We start from the raw sequence: 17,607 nt of genomic DNA on the forward strand, positions 1-17,607 counted from the left end.
AAAGATCTAAATAAGGCCTTAAAAGTACCAAGACATGAATGTATTATTATTTTTCCCCCCGAGATGTGATGTATTTGTCTGGAATCCCTGGCATGGGAGGAAGAAGTTGGTGGTCCCAGTGCGTCACCGTGAGGCTCTCAGGAGCAGAGGGGCTCTGCAGAAAGCGTCTCAGTCACCAGTGAGGCAGGAGCAGCAGGAGCTGCTGCACGCAGCACATCCTCTGATGCGTTTTGCAAGCTTTTTCTGGCTGCATATGGCACGCGTACTGGAGATTTATTTACCGGCTTCGCTTAGCACCACACGATATATTCCACGAGGAGGGAAGATATGAAGCATTTTTATGCGTAATTAGAGGGAGGGGGGTTCTCTTTTATATATTTTTAAATTTTTTTATTCTATCTCAGTTTTGTTAGATACTTAAAGTATTTTTCCCTCTTCTTCTTCAATGTTTAATGTGTTTTTTTCCCAAAGCGCACAGAGTTACAACCTCCCTCTGTCATGGAAAACCTCACGGTGGATGACATGACTCTGGAGAATGACACGTCGGTGCCGGACAACCAAACTCTGGGCGTTTGGACCGACTACTCTGTCGAATACAAGGTGGTCAGCGTGTTCCTGGTGTCCCTCATCTGCGGCGTGGGGATCGTGGGCAACGTCATGGTCATCCTGGTGGTCCTGACCACCAAGCACATGCGAACTCCCACCAACTGCTACCTGGTGAGCCTGGCGGCCGCCGACCTCATGGTGCTGACGGCCGCCGGGCTGCCCAACATCAGCGACGCCCTGTGCGGGCAGTGGGTGTACGGCTACGCGGGCTGCCTGGGGATCACCTACTTCCAGTACCTGGGGATAAACGCGTCCTCCTGCTCCATCACCGCCTTCACCGTGGAGCGCTACATCGCCATCTGCCACCCCATCAAAGCCCAGTTCCTGTGCACCTTGTCCCGGGCGAAGAAGATCATCATGCTGGTGTGGGCGCTCACCTCGGTCTACTGCGTCATGTGGCTGTTTCTGTCCGACACCAAAAAGTTGGTGTACGACAACGTGGCGCTGCTCACCTGCGCCTACAAGGTGTCCAGGAGCCACTACCTGCCCATCTACTTCACGGATTTCGCCGTGTTTTACGTGCTGCCCCTCATGCTGGCCACGGTCCTGTACGGGCTGATCGCCAGGATCCTCTTCCTCAACCCGCTGCCGTCCGACCCGAAGGGAGGCAGCAAGAAGTGGAAGAGGGAGGCGAGCCAGGGCGGCAGGATGGTCGGCAGCAGCTCCTCCAGCAGCACCACGACTGCCTCCCGCAGACAGGTGGGCTCCTGTTTACTCTCTCTGTGTAATGATGTGGACGAGCTCCGGCAGGTGCCACAGGTCAGGTGGGCAAACCTTTGTTCCCAACAACCGGAAAGAAACGTCGACTGAAACGTCTCATCCTCTCCGGTGGCCTTTATGTTCTTGAATTAGGAGGGAAAGAAAACAGATGCGCAAAAGTTAGTTGAATGTATATCTTGTGACTCATTAAGAGTTTACTCTAAGCGGAAAAAGGCAAGACACCTAGAAAGTCAGGTACACTAAAATAAATAAATAAATAAATAAATAAAGAGAGTTAAAAAAAATTAGCCAATAAACTGACTCCCACAGCCACCTCCAACAAAAAAAGGGGAAATGTTTATTAATAACAAATTCCGACCATGTTCATTTCTTTAATTTGTTAGCAAATCACGAATTAAGCTAAATTCTTGTAAAAAAAAAAAAAAAAATGTCGGATAGTAATTCTCATTGGTGGAGTCTTGCAGTGAATGTCAATCCATCGTGATATGGATTGTACATAAGTGTCACAAATATACCGTCATCCCAATAACGGTGGGATAATATAAGGAGGTATATTACTGTAGATTCTAAATGTAATGCTCATGATGTATTGCTCATGAATTAATTGTTGAATTTTGATGCTAGCTACTTTTGTTTTGGCAAACTGTTCAAAATTAGCATTTTGGTTTGACCCAAAAATGTTTCAAAACGTCCATGGCTCTTATTTAGCTTTTTTTTTTTTTTTAGAATAAAGCTGATGTGCTTTTAAGCCTTATAAAATAATTAATTAATATATCAACATAATAACTTTGAGAATCTATCATAAAACTTGTGGCTAAAAAAGTTTCTACATTAAAGTTTCATCTGGTTTAGCGATCGCGCTAATACTAGGTTACACTCAAGCTATTCTGCCAAAAGGAATTTTGGAGAGAAATAAGTATGTTTGACATTAAAATAATAGAATTTTGAATAAAATCCGTTAGTTTGTAAAGGTAATATTTTATAATGCTCACATTCTAGAAACTTTAGCAATTGTTTTTTGTTCAGAGTTTTAGATGCATTTTTATATTGTAGCTAAACATAGTTGCTCAGTAAAAGTTAAGAGCCATTATACGACCTGTAGTTGAGAAAGATTCAGCAGGAATAGAAGTTTGTATGTATCTTATATTAGCTTAGCGACCGCACTAATGCTAATACCGAATCTGGTAGCAAGCTGAGCTCCTTGATCCTGATTAGCTACATGCTAATGAACACATCTTAGCTGAGGTTGTCAGGGAGAGACTTTACATACCACATTATTAGAATGGAAAAAAAAATAATTATCTCAATTTCAGTAAAACATTTTTCTCTTTATCACACACCAGTTCTTTATCTTGCTTCTTTTTGACGTGGATTGCACCCCAATATTAGCAAAAATGATCCTGATCATTTCAGCTTAGCTAATTTAGCTGGCTGTAGTTTAGCTGTTTATTTTTAACACTGTCCTTTAATATGGATTAAAAACTTCCATGCAAATACTTTATCTTATTGTTTAAATTCAAACAGCATGTTTTATAAGTACAGCAGAGTGATGGGTAAAAGATGCCCATATACTAATTGTTATGAGATTTTGAGATGAGATAAATAAACTTGACTTTATTTTTTACTGGCTTTGGTTAAACTGGGGTAGGAAATAAGGCCAAACATTTTAAATTTTTAATATATGCTGGGCTAATAAAGAAAATGACTCCCTGACCTGAAACAGCAATAAAAATAGGTCCATAAATGTCAGATCTTGCAGGGTTATACCATTAAGTTCACCCTCTGATTAACTACATTAGGCACATACACATTAATTTCTTTCATACATTTAATTTTAAATTAACACTTTTCATTCTCCATATGCAATTTCTTTTTACTTTATAGAATTTCTCTTTTTTATTATTTTTTGTTCATTTTCAAATGATTTTTGACAAGAAACAGGGATTCAAAAAAGCTCTTTATGAACAATCCCCCAGGATGTTATATGCATTAATCAAATCTACTATCACAGACGAAGGAAAATGTGTGAAGCATGAATACATTTATTTTGTCCCAAATAAATAAATAAATACAAAATAACTTTTAAAAAATTGCATATCAGGACTCTGACATGAGAAGGCCATCCGTTTAGCTGTGCACAATTATTTTGAAGTTTCCACTTGAAAAAACATCAATAAATCCAGGCGGTAACACAATACCTCAGCTCTAAGCCAAAACGACTTACCCTGGGCTTTTTGGATAAGGTCACACCTGGGAGAATTTAAAACACAATAATCCCTCCCATATGAACGAGTTGCAAGGGGATTTTAAAAACGAAACACCCCAAATGTACACTTTGAGATAGGATGGAAGATAGCAATCAGTTCCTGAACAGTGATTTTACTGAACCTTGATAGTCCAATTCTTCAGCACCAATGCCATTTCTATTTTAGTCACCACTTGTTTGGCTTCTTTTCCTGAAGGCTGTATGCCATATTTGCAAAGACAGATAGCTGAATGAAGTGTCAGCTAAAAGAAATAGATTTTTTTTTTAGAACATTTTATTTTACATCCTTCTGCTTTCTAACTTTTTGATATCCAGCTGGAAGAACTGCCACAACCCAACCACAATCCGCCAATTTTACTTTGGTCTAACTGTAATCTGTCATTTGAAAACTAAACCAGGAGGCATTGTTCACTTTCAGAAAGATTTTATACACTCAAGCAAAAATGAATAAATAAATAAAAAATTCAACCCAGTTACACCAAATTACAAAACTCACATTTCAACTGCAGGAACCATGGGGCTGAAAGACTGCACTACAAAAGGTAGCACTTAATTTCTGCAGGAATTTTGGATGCATTTTGTGTAGATAAAGAGAGAGTTTACCATATAAATGTAAACTACAACATACATTCTTTGTTAACTTTAACTGTAATTAATATAAATAATTAACATCGCTCAGTTAAAAGAGAAGTGATTCCTTCATCTAAGGCAACATTTCAACTTTAAACATTGTTCTGAGGCATGACTTTTGGTTATAAACATTTGAATTCTGATTGCAAACTGTGCACTTCAGTAAATAATCCTACATGCATGACTTTGTGATTAATTCTTCCGTGTGAATAAACAAGGCGCTAGCTCGTGTTGGCTACTCAGCAGGTGCAAGACTACCGTTAGCTTAGGTCAGGGGTCTTCAACCTGTGGCTACTGGAGTCACATGTGGCTCTTTAGACAGCTCGCTGTGGCTCTTAGTAACTTGCTAATGAACTGAGCAATATCTTAAAATGTGAATACAATAAAGAAGGATCGCTTCAGCAGTTTTTCCGAGGCATCTTCATGCATAACACAAAAAAATGACGTTTGTAGCGTAAGGATTCCTCTTTTCATCAAGTCATTTTTTTGTCACTATCACGCAAAACTATGTTCCTTGTTGACGTAATTTTACATAAAACTAAATGTCCCATTGAAGGAAATGTTCAATCTCAAAACAAAAATGTTATTGTTGCTATGTAGTTTAAAAAGGCTAAGCAAATTTCTTGTATAGATGGCATAAAAACAAGCTAGCATGTTTTAAAGAGTCATGTTGCGTTTGTGACTCTAAGCAAATTGTAGAGGTGTAAAGGTTGCAGACTGTTGCTTTAGGTGAACAAATTTATTATTTTAGTTTGGACTAAAGTCATACTGGACACCCCTTAAAACCTAGTTTTACCATCCTAATATGTCTTTTATTCCTTACAGAGTATTGAAAATGTTTCAACCTGGACATATCTTCACTTCTTCTCTAACAAAACCAACTGTGCCACAGTTTGTGAGCCAGTCTTTGGTTAAAACCACATAATCCCCTTTCCAGCATTTGTGAGGCTTTAACATTACGCCAGCCCATTTTTCTTTTTTTTTTTTTTTTTGGTTTCTATTTTTAACTTTAAGTGATAAGACAGTAGTGTAAGTTCAACGTATAAATGCTTTTTATTTGTCATGTTCACTTTCTCTGCACACACTGTTAGGAGTTAAACCCTGGTCCAAGTCTATCATTTTATCCTTCTTAAAAAAACCAAACAAAAAAAAACACTCCTCCAGTGGTGTGTCGTCTTTATTTTATTTTTGCCACTCTCCTTAAAACGAAGCAGAAAGCTGGAAGGGCAAAGACCCACCAGGCTGTCTCAGACAGTCAGCAGCGGGAGACGTTTGTTTATCAGATGAGGTTTGACGCCTTCCTGGAATGAAGAGGGTGGGGTCCCCTGAGGGAGCTCCAGGCTTAGCTGGATAGTCAAATCAGTTAACCCTGACTCAAACAGGCTTTACGCTGACTCTTTTTTTCTCTCCACCATCACTTTAGCTGACAAATTCTGTTTATCAGCATTAACATGCTCGTGGTGGACACGCGCGGCAGTCCATCCCAGCCACGCAACGACGTTACTTGAAGGTCAAGAAGTAATGAGGATTTGCCTTTTACCTGTGTGCGTTTATGTGTTCAAGTAAAGGATCTACATTAGAAGTCAAATGATCTGCTTTTAAAACTTTCTTGATGAAAACCGTGAGGTTGATTGCTTGTGAGCCTTTTAGCAAGGGATCCATATATCAGTGTCCTTAATTTCCCCTGGATAAATACCACTGAGCAGATGCCGTAGAGATCCACTGGCTCACAAAGGAACAAAGAGGCCTTGATTGAGTGGCCAATCAGCTGAGACACAAACAGAGCAGTGCTGAATAATTACAATACTTTCCTCCTATCACTACACCACATTGCACAGCCTCTATAGAGTTCCTTATCAATGTCATTTGCTGAGGTGATATACATATATTATTAAAAGCTGCTGGATTAAAAATAAATAAGCCAATTTGGGTTATTTTGCCAACAAAGTGTAGGTTAAAATATGGACGGGGTTGAATAAAAAAAAAAAAGTAGAGTTGGTTTATTGGTTCGACTCAGCCTGGACTTGGACATGCTTCTCCAAATTCATGAATGTCACACTCGATTAGACAGCCATATTGGTGCTATTTTTAGTCTAATTCAGTTCCCTCTGTGAGATATATAGTTTTCCCTAAATCTTGATAGGGGAAATAGCGTTGGTGTGTAAGACAAAACGGTTCAGTGCAGTTTTTTGTGTCCTTACAGTTCCTGACAGATAAGTCATCTGTGTATTTCTTAAAAACGAGCACCATTGTTGGTTTTATTCTACACTGTCACATAAAATGGTGAAAAACATTCCCCTGGTGTGGACCAAGAGATATCAAAGGAACAGTTTTTTGAAGTCTTCATCATAATGACATGGAGGGATTGGAGTAATTGCGTGTTGTCAAAGGCTTCGGCAAGATTCCGGATAAGAAAGAGAGTCCATTCTACGTGGAGCAAACATTCCAGGAGAACTTAAGAAGGGAAACTGAAAAAGTGACTTACTGCTCTGTCTTTCCAAAGATGGTTGGGGAGGTTTTTACTGAATGAGCGCCAGAGTTTCCAAGTATATCATACATGTGCAACACTGCTACAATACCAGCACAACACACACCCTACTGTTGCAGCAATTACCATTAGTAACATTCTATATAGTCTTCCTAAACTAGGCAGGTGCTTCACTCACCTCAGCATGCTGAATTCCTGAAATTGAAAATGGCAGCAGGCTCTACTTTTTGATTGTTTTGGATAATTATCAGACCACTTGGAACTCATAGAGCACTGAAATCCTAAAATGTGATCTTTTAATGTGAAAAATAAGACAGTGATGTCTTATTTGTGTGGAAGTGTGTGGAATTTCCACAGCCTCGACTCCAGTGTGCAAGTATTATTCAAACTAGTAGAAAATCAAGGTGAAACTTTTATAAACACTTTCAACTGCACGAGTTAGAGAAATTGACTTCACATTACATGCTTAGTCCAACACCTAAGTATAGACACTGATTCAACAAACACTTCTGAAAGAATGAGTCGCTCTCTAAAGGTGTGTGAAATTTAAGCTTTGTGCCGTGGTCGCAGTTGTGAAATTTAACCACGACTAAAGAAATTCCACAGTCTGCTTTTGGTGGAATTAAAACAAACTGGGAATGACAGCAACTCGGTCACGGTGAGGGAGCCCATGTAAAACCACAGAGAGGGGTCAGCAGATGCATTGTGACCTCACAATGGTGCATTGTGAGGTCACCAACTTTCTGCAGTGTCAAAAAACTACAAATTTACACATTTCATGTGGCCGTCACATTAGCTCTAAAGCAGTGCAAAGAGAGCTTTGAGGAATTGGTTACTTTGGCCCAGAAACTGCATTTAAACCTTACATCAGCAGGGCCATAGTGTAAAGCAGGGCGGCACCGGAGCAGTGGAGATGTGTTCTCTGTGATGCTTTTCCTTTCTGGAAATTTAATGGAAAAATCTGGGTTTGTAAGAGCCAGGTGACTTGCATGACTTCATTGTTTCAGGTCTAGTCATGATGAGGGGAGGGGCTGCTTTACAGTAGTTGAACTTGGTCACTTAGTTCAAGTGACAGTATCTGTTGATGCTTCTGCATATTAGGCTTGTTTGAACAATTTCATGGACTCGACTCTTTGGGAACAGTTTAGAGACGGCCCCTTTCCTGCACCAGTGCATAAAGCCGGGTCCATGAGGACATGGCTGAGTGAGTTCTGGTGTGAAAGAGCTTTGTGCACAGGGTTCTGGCTTTAACCCAATAAAATAACATCAGTGTCTGACCTCACAAATGGGCTTCTGGACCAAAATGTATTGAATTCACTTCTACACGTTGTTGAATATCTTCCCAACAGACTTGAAGTTCTTTGCAGTTGCAAAGGGTCGGGATCGATATTATATCGTTCCCCTATGAATGAAGACTATAATGTCATGTCTTAATGTAATTTGCAAACAATTGGCAAATGAAAACATCTATCTAAAAAAACAGTATATCTAAACGGGCAAAGCAGGAGACATAATGCAGCAAATTTGCAGCAGGATGTGCTTCTAAGTATTCACTGTTCAGATAATTTATTTATAAAAACTTGTCTATATCATTTATGTGCCCTTTAGCACTGGTCTTTTACATAAAACCCCCATTAAACAAATTCATTTCTGTGGTTCTGACATGATAAAATCCAAACAAGTCAAGAGTTATGCTCTTTACGCATTCTGTCATTCATTTAAACCTACATCAGTGATGCACTTTCTATTCTAACTCATTAAAAGCTGTCAGATGAATTAAACATTTGGTGGTTTATTTTTCCGTTTTTTCTTTGTTGTGAAACACTGAAAAAACAGAGTATTGGTCACTGGCTATATTCCTCACCACATTATCATTCCCCAGACATGCTTGTACTGTACTTCTGACAGGACCAAACTGAGTAAAAGGCATTAGGATGACGGGCGGCATACCTTTTTACTGATAAGCAACTCCAGTGTACCTTGCTGTCAGTTACCTAAGCTGTGTGCTGCATAAAGTCAGAATTTTTTTCCCAAGGACAGAAAGTCCTTCTTTGACCTCTTTCACCAATCGTCACAGGTTTTTTTGCTGTATAATAACCAGAAACATGTGATACTGTCCAGATATCTTTTTTTTTTTTTTTTTTTTTAGTTTTTTTTTTACCAAAACTGTTACCTTAGATATAAGTTCAGTTTCTGTGTGAGTTCATCATTATTTAAAATGTACTTATTAGTTGAACAGGAACCAATAAAAAGCTTAGTCAGATATTGAGGATGTTAAAAAATTGAACATGAAGTTGAGTCTGTTGCCTTAAAGCTAACTTTTTAGTGTTTATTTAACATAAAGTTATGAGGAGAAAGTGGTGCTATAGTCTAATATCCGAATGCCTGCTGACGACACGTTCAGGTGAGTGAGAAAATCTCCTTTTGGATGTCTGGTAGTGTAAGAAATCTACAGAGAAGGACTTGAAAATTAGTCAAATACATTCAAAATCTGAACTACTGTGTGATTGTAGACCTATAAATTAAACAAAATCATGTAATTTTGAGAAAAAGAACAAATAAATATTTGGTGTAAATGGCATTGCTTTTCAGATATAGCGTAATAAATGAACTATTATATTTTTGGGACATGTACTTAGCAAGTGGACATTCATTTTCCACTGGACATTTCCGCTACTTTACTCACTACCTGACATTTTATACACAGAAGTCGCTAAAAGTGGACAAGATATGACATGATGTAACCAATTTTCCTCAGGTAATGTTACACAGATGTTGTGTTTTGAGGCATCAGAAAAATCATTAGTCCGCTCACAGGTTAGCATGACCTAGTCAAAGGTCAGGCCTAAATCCCAGTTAATGGTTACACGCACTCTCCAACCATCGTGACTGAGTCTGAGCTATTTTGTCAGATTTTTATTTCTAAAGCTAATTTGAAACCCACTTATAATTTTCTTTCCACTACACAATTACACTTAATTTAAATGTTTGGTCTACCAAGTAAAAGCCTCAGAAAATGTATTTAGTTTGCATATTTAACGAGACAAAAACTAAAATACTTATAGGGTATTATAGCTTTTGCAAACTACAAGCTAATGACTTACTTCAGATACTATTTACAGGTTGTAAAATTGGAATTACTGGTTTTATTTTCTTGCAGCTGCTCACTGGAGGGCATATTTGACAGATTTTCCATGAATTATCCCACTGCCTGACAAAAACAGTCAAAGCAGCCAGAAGGAAACCCTGAAGGACTGTTCCAATTTGCATATGATTGTTTAAGAATGAGAACAGTGGGGTGTGTGTGAACGAATCAAGATGAGACGAAATTGCATTTTTAGGCGTCAGAGGGCATAACTGGAGGCATCAGGGATGAACCGAACGCGGTGCCAGAAAGTTGCCGGAACAACCAGCAGCCAGTCATTACAGCCAATCAGGAGCATTAGGCACAGAGAGCCGGGCATTATCGACACCTGGCTGGATTTGATAGGACAGGCTTAGATGAAAACACATGGTTTTAAAAAGCAACTGGATGTGTGGAGCAAATAGATGCAATAAATAGATATGTGAGGACAAACATAATGTGGGTCTGGGGTCTTCACATCTACAGTGTCCACACCAAGGAAATAATACCATTATAATGTATACCAACCATTAATTCCAGTATCACAGATTATTTACATTTCTGTTTGGCAGACACTGATTATTATTCTTTTATTTTAACAGTTAATGTAGTTAATTCAGTCTCCATCAAACTGGCTGGAGAGTTATCTGTAAACAGAAATTGACAAGTCTTGCCATAGATTTTAAAAAGTTACATTTCGATCAATTTGACTGGAATGCCTTCCTTCTTTGGTGTCTTGAAAAGTTTAAAGGGGCTTCTCCTTACAACTTTCTTTCAGCAATGTTGTTTTTTTTTCTTCTCAGTCTTCTTAAACACCAACCTTTGTGGAGTGTATAACTATCCACTGTCTCGTCTGTGGATCTCAGCTGAGTTACCGTGGGCCTACTGTCCTTTCCTCCGATGAACTTTCTTCTATCAGTTTAGGTGTTCAGCCTTGTCAGTCAGTTGTGCCATACTCTTTGATTGGGTGATGGATGGATGCCTTTGAAACAACTGGTGGTTTTAGATTCTTCTTTTTAACAAAAGTTGGAAGCCATGAGTGTTTTTCCTCCACTTCACTAATATGTACAACTTTTTGTTGGTTTGTCACAAGCAAAGCTCTTAAACACTTTGAGGTTTGTGGTTTCAAAATGACAAAATTTGACAAAGTTGAAGGACTATGAATACTTTTGCTTGACATTGTACGGAATAACATTTTCTGTAACTGCACTATGTATAAAGAGACTACTTCCTAATGAGCAGATACCTTAGGTAAAATGTCTTGCTTGCCAATTTGGATGTTTCAGCCCTCTTCCTGTCCATTCTAACCGATGTTGACCGACTGATGTTTCTCCAGGTGACGAAGATGCTTGCCGTGGTCGTCATCCTGTTCGCCCTGCTCTGGATGCCCTACCGGACCTTAGTGGTGGTCAACTCCTTCCTAGGCAAACCCTACCTGGACACCTGGTTCTTGCTCTTCTGCCGTCTCTGCATCTACCTAAACAGCGCCATCAATCCGGTCATCTACAACGCCATGTCGCAAAAGTTCCGCACCGCCTTCAAGAAGCTGTGCCACTGCGGCCCCCAGCGCATGGAGAAACCCGCGTCCTACAGCGTGGCTCTCACCTACAGCGTCATCAAGGAGACGTCCAACGGGGAAAGCCCGGACCACTTCACGACCGAAATGGACGAGCTGCACTCGCCGTGCGACCAGTGCATGCCTGCCGGAAAGATGCAGTACGTGGTGGATGCCTCGCTCTCTGGCAGAGAAGTGAATGCCTGAGTAGAGACAACTTTTGCACCCAGAGTAGATATCAGATTCCAACTGAACGTATTGTTGAGTTTGGTTTGGTTTAAGTTGACGGCGCGCCGACATGTCCAGCTTGAGTTCTCTCTCTTGTACATATGCTGTTTGATGAAACTGAAGTCCATTTGCAGTCACGTTTTGTGGGCTTTGAATATTTTGCACACGATAAATTAAGAGAACAATTTTGCGTAATCCAAAATAGAGGGTATATGCAGTTATGCTTAGTTACTCCCAGAAAGCTTCATATGAGATGACTACAGGGAAAAACTGGAAGATTACTGATTAAAGGAGTTACTGCACACAGCAACTCTGTTCTATGATAATCCATCAATCTATTTTCTGTAGCCGCTTCATATTTGGAGAGTGTTTGTGGAGTACGGTGCCTAATATATGTGATATATAGGCAACAAAGGGATATAAAGAGAAACAGACATACACTCGTACCTTCGGGCAATTCAGACAGCCCAATTACCCCATCATGCATGTTTTTGGGACGTGTGAGGAATTTGGAGACACATGCACAGGGAGAACAAGCTAATTCCACACCGAAAAGACCCCAGCAGCACTTTGAACTGAGGAACTCCTTGCTGCGAGCCACTGGGCCACTGTGCAACGCTCTTCTGTAAAAAACAGTCAAAATATTCTTTTGAAATAGATATTTAGAGAATCCACTGGCAAAATTTAGCAATGACATGACCAGTTTGGTTCAAGCTGGTCACCTCTTTACCCTATCCTGCCATTCATCTCACACGATGAATGGATTGATGACTATGGTCGACATAGAGGTGATTGTATGGGACTGGGGGCCTTTTTATGTGATGTTTCAGCCTTATTAACAATCATACTTTTCAGTCCTACTGCCACAACAGAAATCTTATTTCCCCTGCCCAATGTGTGACAATTCCTCAGCTTCAGATAAAACAGTAGGACCATTTGCAGATGCTAATACTGAGCACACAGGGGAGGAATTACCAACTATAGAATCAGAAATTTACTGGTTCCAAAAGATCATTTGCTTTAAATAATTTCTTCCAAATGGCCTCCAAATTATCATTAGGCTACAGTTATTGCTTTTTGGAACCCAGAAAAGTTTGTCTTTAGTTTGTTTGATCCCCCTGTGGAGTGACATTCAGCATTAATCACCACGGTATGGGAGTAGTTTGTTCATACCAATGGAATAGTTTGCACAGATAAGTCAGGTGATGTGTGGCTTATTTAACAAGAAGCAAAGATTTAAACCACTACATTGTAGGGAATCTCGTCTAAGCCTCTGAACTTTTTAATACACCCCTGAAAGAGTGTTGCTCAAGGCACTTATGCATTCACTTCCCTTTTCTGGGCACACAGTCTAATGTTTGACCTTAGGCGAACATCATTTACACACTCCGCACGTTTGATGCACCAAGCCAGGAGAAGCACCACTGCCACCAACTCTGCCTTGCAGATTTTTTTTTTTAACTAAAAAAAAAAAAAAATCAATTTCCAATAGATGCATTATTCACTGAGCTAATGAGAAAGAAACGCTGGAGCTTAAAGGAGGTGTGATGGATAATGTTTTATTTAACACAGAATCAGAGACGCAGATGTTGCGTTTTTAACTTCCTCATGAAAATGTAATGCAGAACCTTTCGAGACATTTTCATCAAGCTTAAAATGTTGATGTCTTGAAACAAATTAGCTTTGGTAGAATTTTGAGATGTAATGAATACTTCAGCTGGTTGAAAGTAATTAACTTTTGTTTTCTCCCTGTGTTAAACACAGAGGATTTTAGTCCATTGAAGTTCCAGTTAAATGTTTTGTCCATTTAGCTGAGATTGCTTTATTTCAACCAGTTAGCACCGTGTCAAATGGGGAAAAAAATACTATACCACGGAAAAAGTTCACAAGCATTCATCATTGGTATAAAATTTTAATCAAATTTAAGGCTTTGGAGGATGTGTTTGACTTGTTCTTATTCAAGAATGATCACATAATAAAAAAAATACAATTGGCAGCACCAATGGACATTTTTGTGGCTTTTTCAAATCCACAACAGGACAAAATTGTACCTAAACATATAAACAGAGAAATAAATTTCTTAGAAATATCCATTTGCTTTGAAATCACTAAAAACATAACCGTTGACACACAACTTTGCACAATAGAAATGCAAACACATTGGATCCCAGCAGCTCCACTCCATTTCAGCAACTCATCTGAACAGTCCTGGCTCAAAATCCATTCAGTGCGATTTTAACAATCCAATTCAAAACAATATTCATCAGGAGAAAAGTCTTATGTGACCGTCTTTAGGTGCAAAGGTTTTAGAGTTATTTGGTTTGGGAGCGAATTTACAGAGCCAAGTATAACTCCGCAATGCCGCCGACGCATTTTCAAGGTAGACGCTCTGATGTTTGAGGAATTTAAATGTGTCGATGAAGCTCCTGTATCTGCAACATCAAAGTTTTAAAGCAGAAAGCAGCTGTTATCTTTTTCAGTAGAAGCAACCTGCTGACAGACCAATTACAGTGGTTCATTGGTTGAACGATGCGTTTTTACACCATTTCTAAGCTGTCAGTGCGAGTATGAACTGATGGAGGGAGGCGTCCAGGTTCAGGTCTGTCAGGGACAAAATAACCTGGCAAAACCCAGTTAGAGGTAAAAAACAAACTGGTGGCTAATATGGCGGATAGTAAAACTAAATGAAGAAAAGACATAAACATGCAACCGCTGGAGGATATATACGATGCAACGTAACGAGACAAAGTGAACAGTAGCTGCTGAATATGTTTGCTTGGGTCAGATCTTTAACAGTAAGAAAATATTTTGTTTGTTTTTTATGATTTCTGGCTCAACAGAATGCAAGGGATGTGTTTTCCTCAAGGTTTTAAAAACTTCCCGAAATGTCAAATACAGTAATAGGTACCAAATGTTTCTCTTAGTTTCGACATCAAGCTTAAAAAGTTCGTACTGTGACGACTTCAAGTCAGATTCATACATTTTTACCAATACATTTAATTAAATCAATTTTTTGTTCATTTGAGAATAAAAAAAAATGCTCGAAGCATAAAGGACAAAAACTGATATTGTTTGCAAACGTTTCACTGGTGAAATCCAAGTTTCTGATTCAATACTCATATCTCGAAGTCACTATCATACAGACGTCATATTTCATTTTGCAACCAATCTTCAACTGGGATTCGACTGGAGTTTTAGAATTCGTCCCTCTTTGCATTTCCCGCTCCTCCACCTGAAGCCATGTAACCTAAATTAATCCAAACGTACACCGGCGTGACATTTTAATTTCGCTTCCGGAGGCAGAACGCAGATGTCGAATTACGTGACCTTTAACGATGGACTCGGCAGAGAAAGAGGCGGACGCATTTAGACACTCACTTAAACTTGCTGTGTCAATTTAGAATCACCTGAATGCTAATGATTCCTGCAGGGAGTTGCTCGATTAGTCCTCCGACGTGACAGACAGCCTCGGCGTTGCTTTGGTTGCCATCAAGTGCACCGGCGTGTGGAGAGCTTGTTGCTGCAGCGAGGCAGAAATGTGTTTCTACTGCTGCTGCATTAAGTCGTTTTATTCAGTTTCAATTGGCAGAATGCAGCACCTTTTCTTTGAGTTATTTGTTCCAGGAATCTCCACAAACCAGTGACGGCACATGTAGAAAGCAGCAAGATGGCTTGATGAAACCCATTGATGAGGTAGCTTAAAAATACATTTTGAAAATAACCTATATGCAGGTGTTAAACATACTTCTCATTAGTGCTGATCTATACTTCATATTTTGGTATTTATCCGATACCAAATAAAGTATCGCCAATATTGATTAATACCAGTAAAGATACTTATTGTTTAACTATGAATTCATCAAACATCAGAACTTTAGGCAATTTTGTGTTTTTTTCTTTTGGATTTAAAAAAAATAAAAACAAATCTAGGACACAATTTACACAATCTAGGACACAATCTGTTCATAATTCATCTACACAATGTGTTTCACTTAGTAACTTTAGTCATTAAAATCAAACACATTTTCAAGAATATTCTAATTTGTTAAATATGACCGCATAGTCATCCCTGCTTGTTGAGGAGGAATTTCACAGTATCTCTGAACTTCTGTTTTGTGTGTTAGCGAGTTGAACACCCTGATGAGTGCAACATGATTTGTTAAAATTGTCATTACGTTGTGTCAGTATAATCTGAGACAATGTGTGAAAAGATCAATCTCCTCCACGTCCTCCCTGAGCTACTCTTACTGTCTGAAGAAACGCACCGCTCCCGGTCAAAAGCAACCAATCAGAGCCAGGAGGAGGGTCTTAGCGCTGCCACTCATGCTCGTGTACGTCCACTTGATGTTGATGATGACAATGATGGAGAAACAACTTACCATTACAGGAAAATTGTTTAACTACAGTCATTGGTGGCCATGGTAACTAGCATTAGCATTCGTGGTAAAATGCATTATGGTGAGACCCTCTTCCTGGCTGTGATTGGTTGTGTCTGACAGAGCAGGGTATTTCTGCAGTTGGCTCTGGGATATAAAAAACTTTTTTTTTTCATAACAGTTACAGATTGCTTCTCTAAGGAGGGATTTTGGAATCTGTCTGAACTTGAAAAGCTGCCTGGTAAAAACAACCCTGGGTCAAAAATGGATCGCCTAACCCAGGGTTGATGTAACTCTGCAGGTTTGCAGAATGGGCTTAGCTTAACTGAATGGGTTCAAATGAAAGAAATTTCAGCTTTTTCATCATGTGGATTAACTTTGGTGAAGTCAGACGAGGTCGTTGTATCATTGACACAGTAAAATGTTTTGACCCCATTTTTGTTTAAAACAGCCCATTTTCTCTCACCACAACATAAACCTATGAAATAATGGTGAGGAACTCTGCAGTGTCTGCATGTGACCTGTCTCCAAGAGAGACCAGCTACTGAAAGGGACACACTTTAAAATGAACAGCTGTGTTTTTTTTCTCTTTTGTTTGTGTGTCTATATTGTAAAGTTATTTGAAAACTTTTGTGCCATGCAATGTGAACTTCATGGAGTATTGTACTTTTAAATGTGCCTGAAAAGAAAAGGAAAAAAAAACAACAACCCTGTTTCGATCATTTCTTTAAAAGTGTCTCAGTGCAGTGGGTGAAAGCTAAATGCTGAGGTAGAATAGATGAGAATATTTGGAAACAAAAAAGCTGTTTCAAGTCTGTGGTTTGTAAAGTACCTCAGAGGTTCATGCACATTTTGCTTTCTGTTCGTTATTATTAATTTTTTTCCTACTTTTGACAAATAGCAAACAGCTGTGATTGGAGATATTTTGTGTTCTGCATGCAGGTTGCTGCAAAAAACACACAACTTGCAACACAGGCACACACATACACACCATGTGGGCAAATCCAGTGACTTTTTGCACGTTTGTAGTTTTCCTCTGCTGCTTCATGGATTGTTTGAATATTTTGTATTGTTTATTTGTCAATAATAAACAGTAATTACATCTGGCCGTGGATGGTGTGCGAGTGTTACATCCTCAGAGTTTCTCTCAGCGTTTCGGCTCTCCACACCTACACCCACTTCTAAGTCATTACCGGCAGTCGGTTCAGCCGCTGAATCATCCAAGACTCCGCCATGAATCAGACGCAGAGCTGCTCCAGGCGAGGACCAGCCGGCGGGGAGCATCAATCACTACGGCTGATGGCTTCACTTTGGAGTCACTCAGCATGTGGTGGCCTGACTCCAAACAAATTCATCTTCTTAAAGCTTTGGATGGGCCTCCTAAAAAGGAGCTGTGCAAACACTTGTTGACGAGCACGGGTCACTTATTCTGAGCTGGGTTACGTCAGCACGTCTTATCTGTTCCACACAGAGGACAGCAATTGTTTTTAAAATCACTGATATGTTAAGGAAAATACTTTTTGAATATGGGATTTCAGGTTTTGTTCACTCTTAGGTTGTTTGAGGCTCACAGCATGTCAGAAAAAGGCACAAAACTCGCATTGTTCTAAAGTA

General features: G+C 39.4%; 1 protein-coding gene across 2 annotated transcripts; it reads left to right on the top strand.

Moving 5' to 3' along the window:
- Positions 1–62: 62 nt before the first annotated feature.
- trhra (thyrotropin-releasing hormone receptor a) lies at positions 63–17,101 on the top strand. Of its 2 annotated transcripts, XM_015049339.1 has the most exons (3): positions 63–344; positions 472–1,305; positions 11,171–17,101. In XM_015049339.1, the coding sequence occupies exons 2-3, from the start codon at positions 499–501 to the stop codon at positions 11,594–11,596; spliced, it is 1,233 nt and encodes a 410-aa protein (XP_014904825.1). In that variant the 5' UTR covers positions 63–344; positions 472–498; the 3' UTR covers positions 11,597–17,101. The 2 variants fall into 2 exon arrangements, with proteins under 2 accessions (XP_014904825.1, XP_014904824.1); XM_015049338.1 differs by having other exon boundaries at positions 63–1,305.
- Positions 17,102–17,607: the final 506 nt, after the last annotated feature.

This window comes from Poecilia latipinna, unplaced genomic scaffold (assembly GCF_001443285.1).
Source record: "Poecilia latipinna isolate Pla-1442-1.1 unplaced genomic scaffold, P_latipinna-1.0 Scaffold940, whole genome shotgun sequence".
NCBI lineage: Eukaryota > Metazoa > Chordata > Actinopteri > Cyprinodontiformes > Poeciliidae > Poecilia > Poecilia latipinna.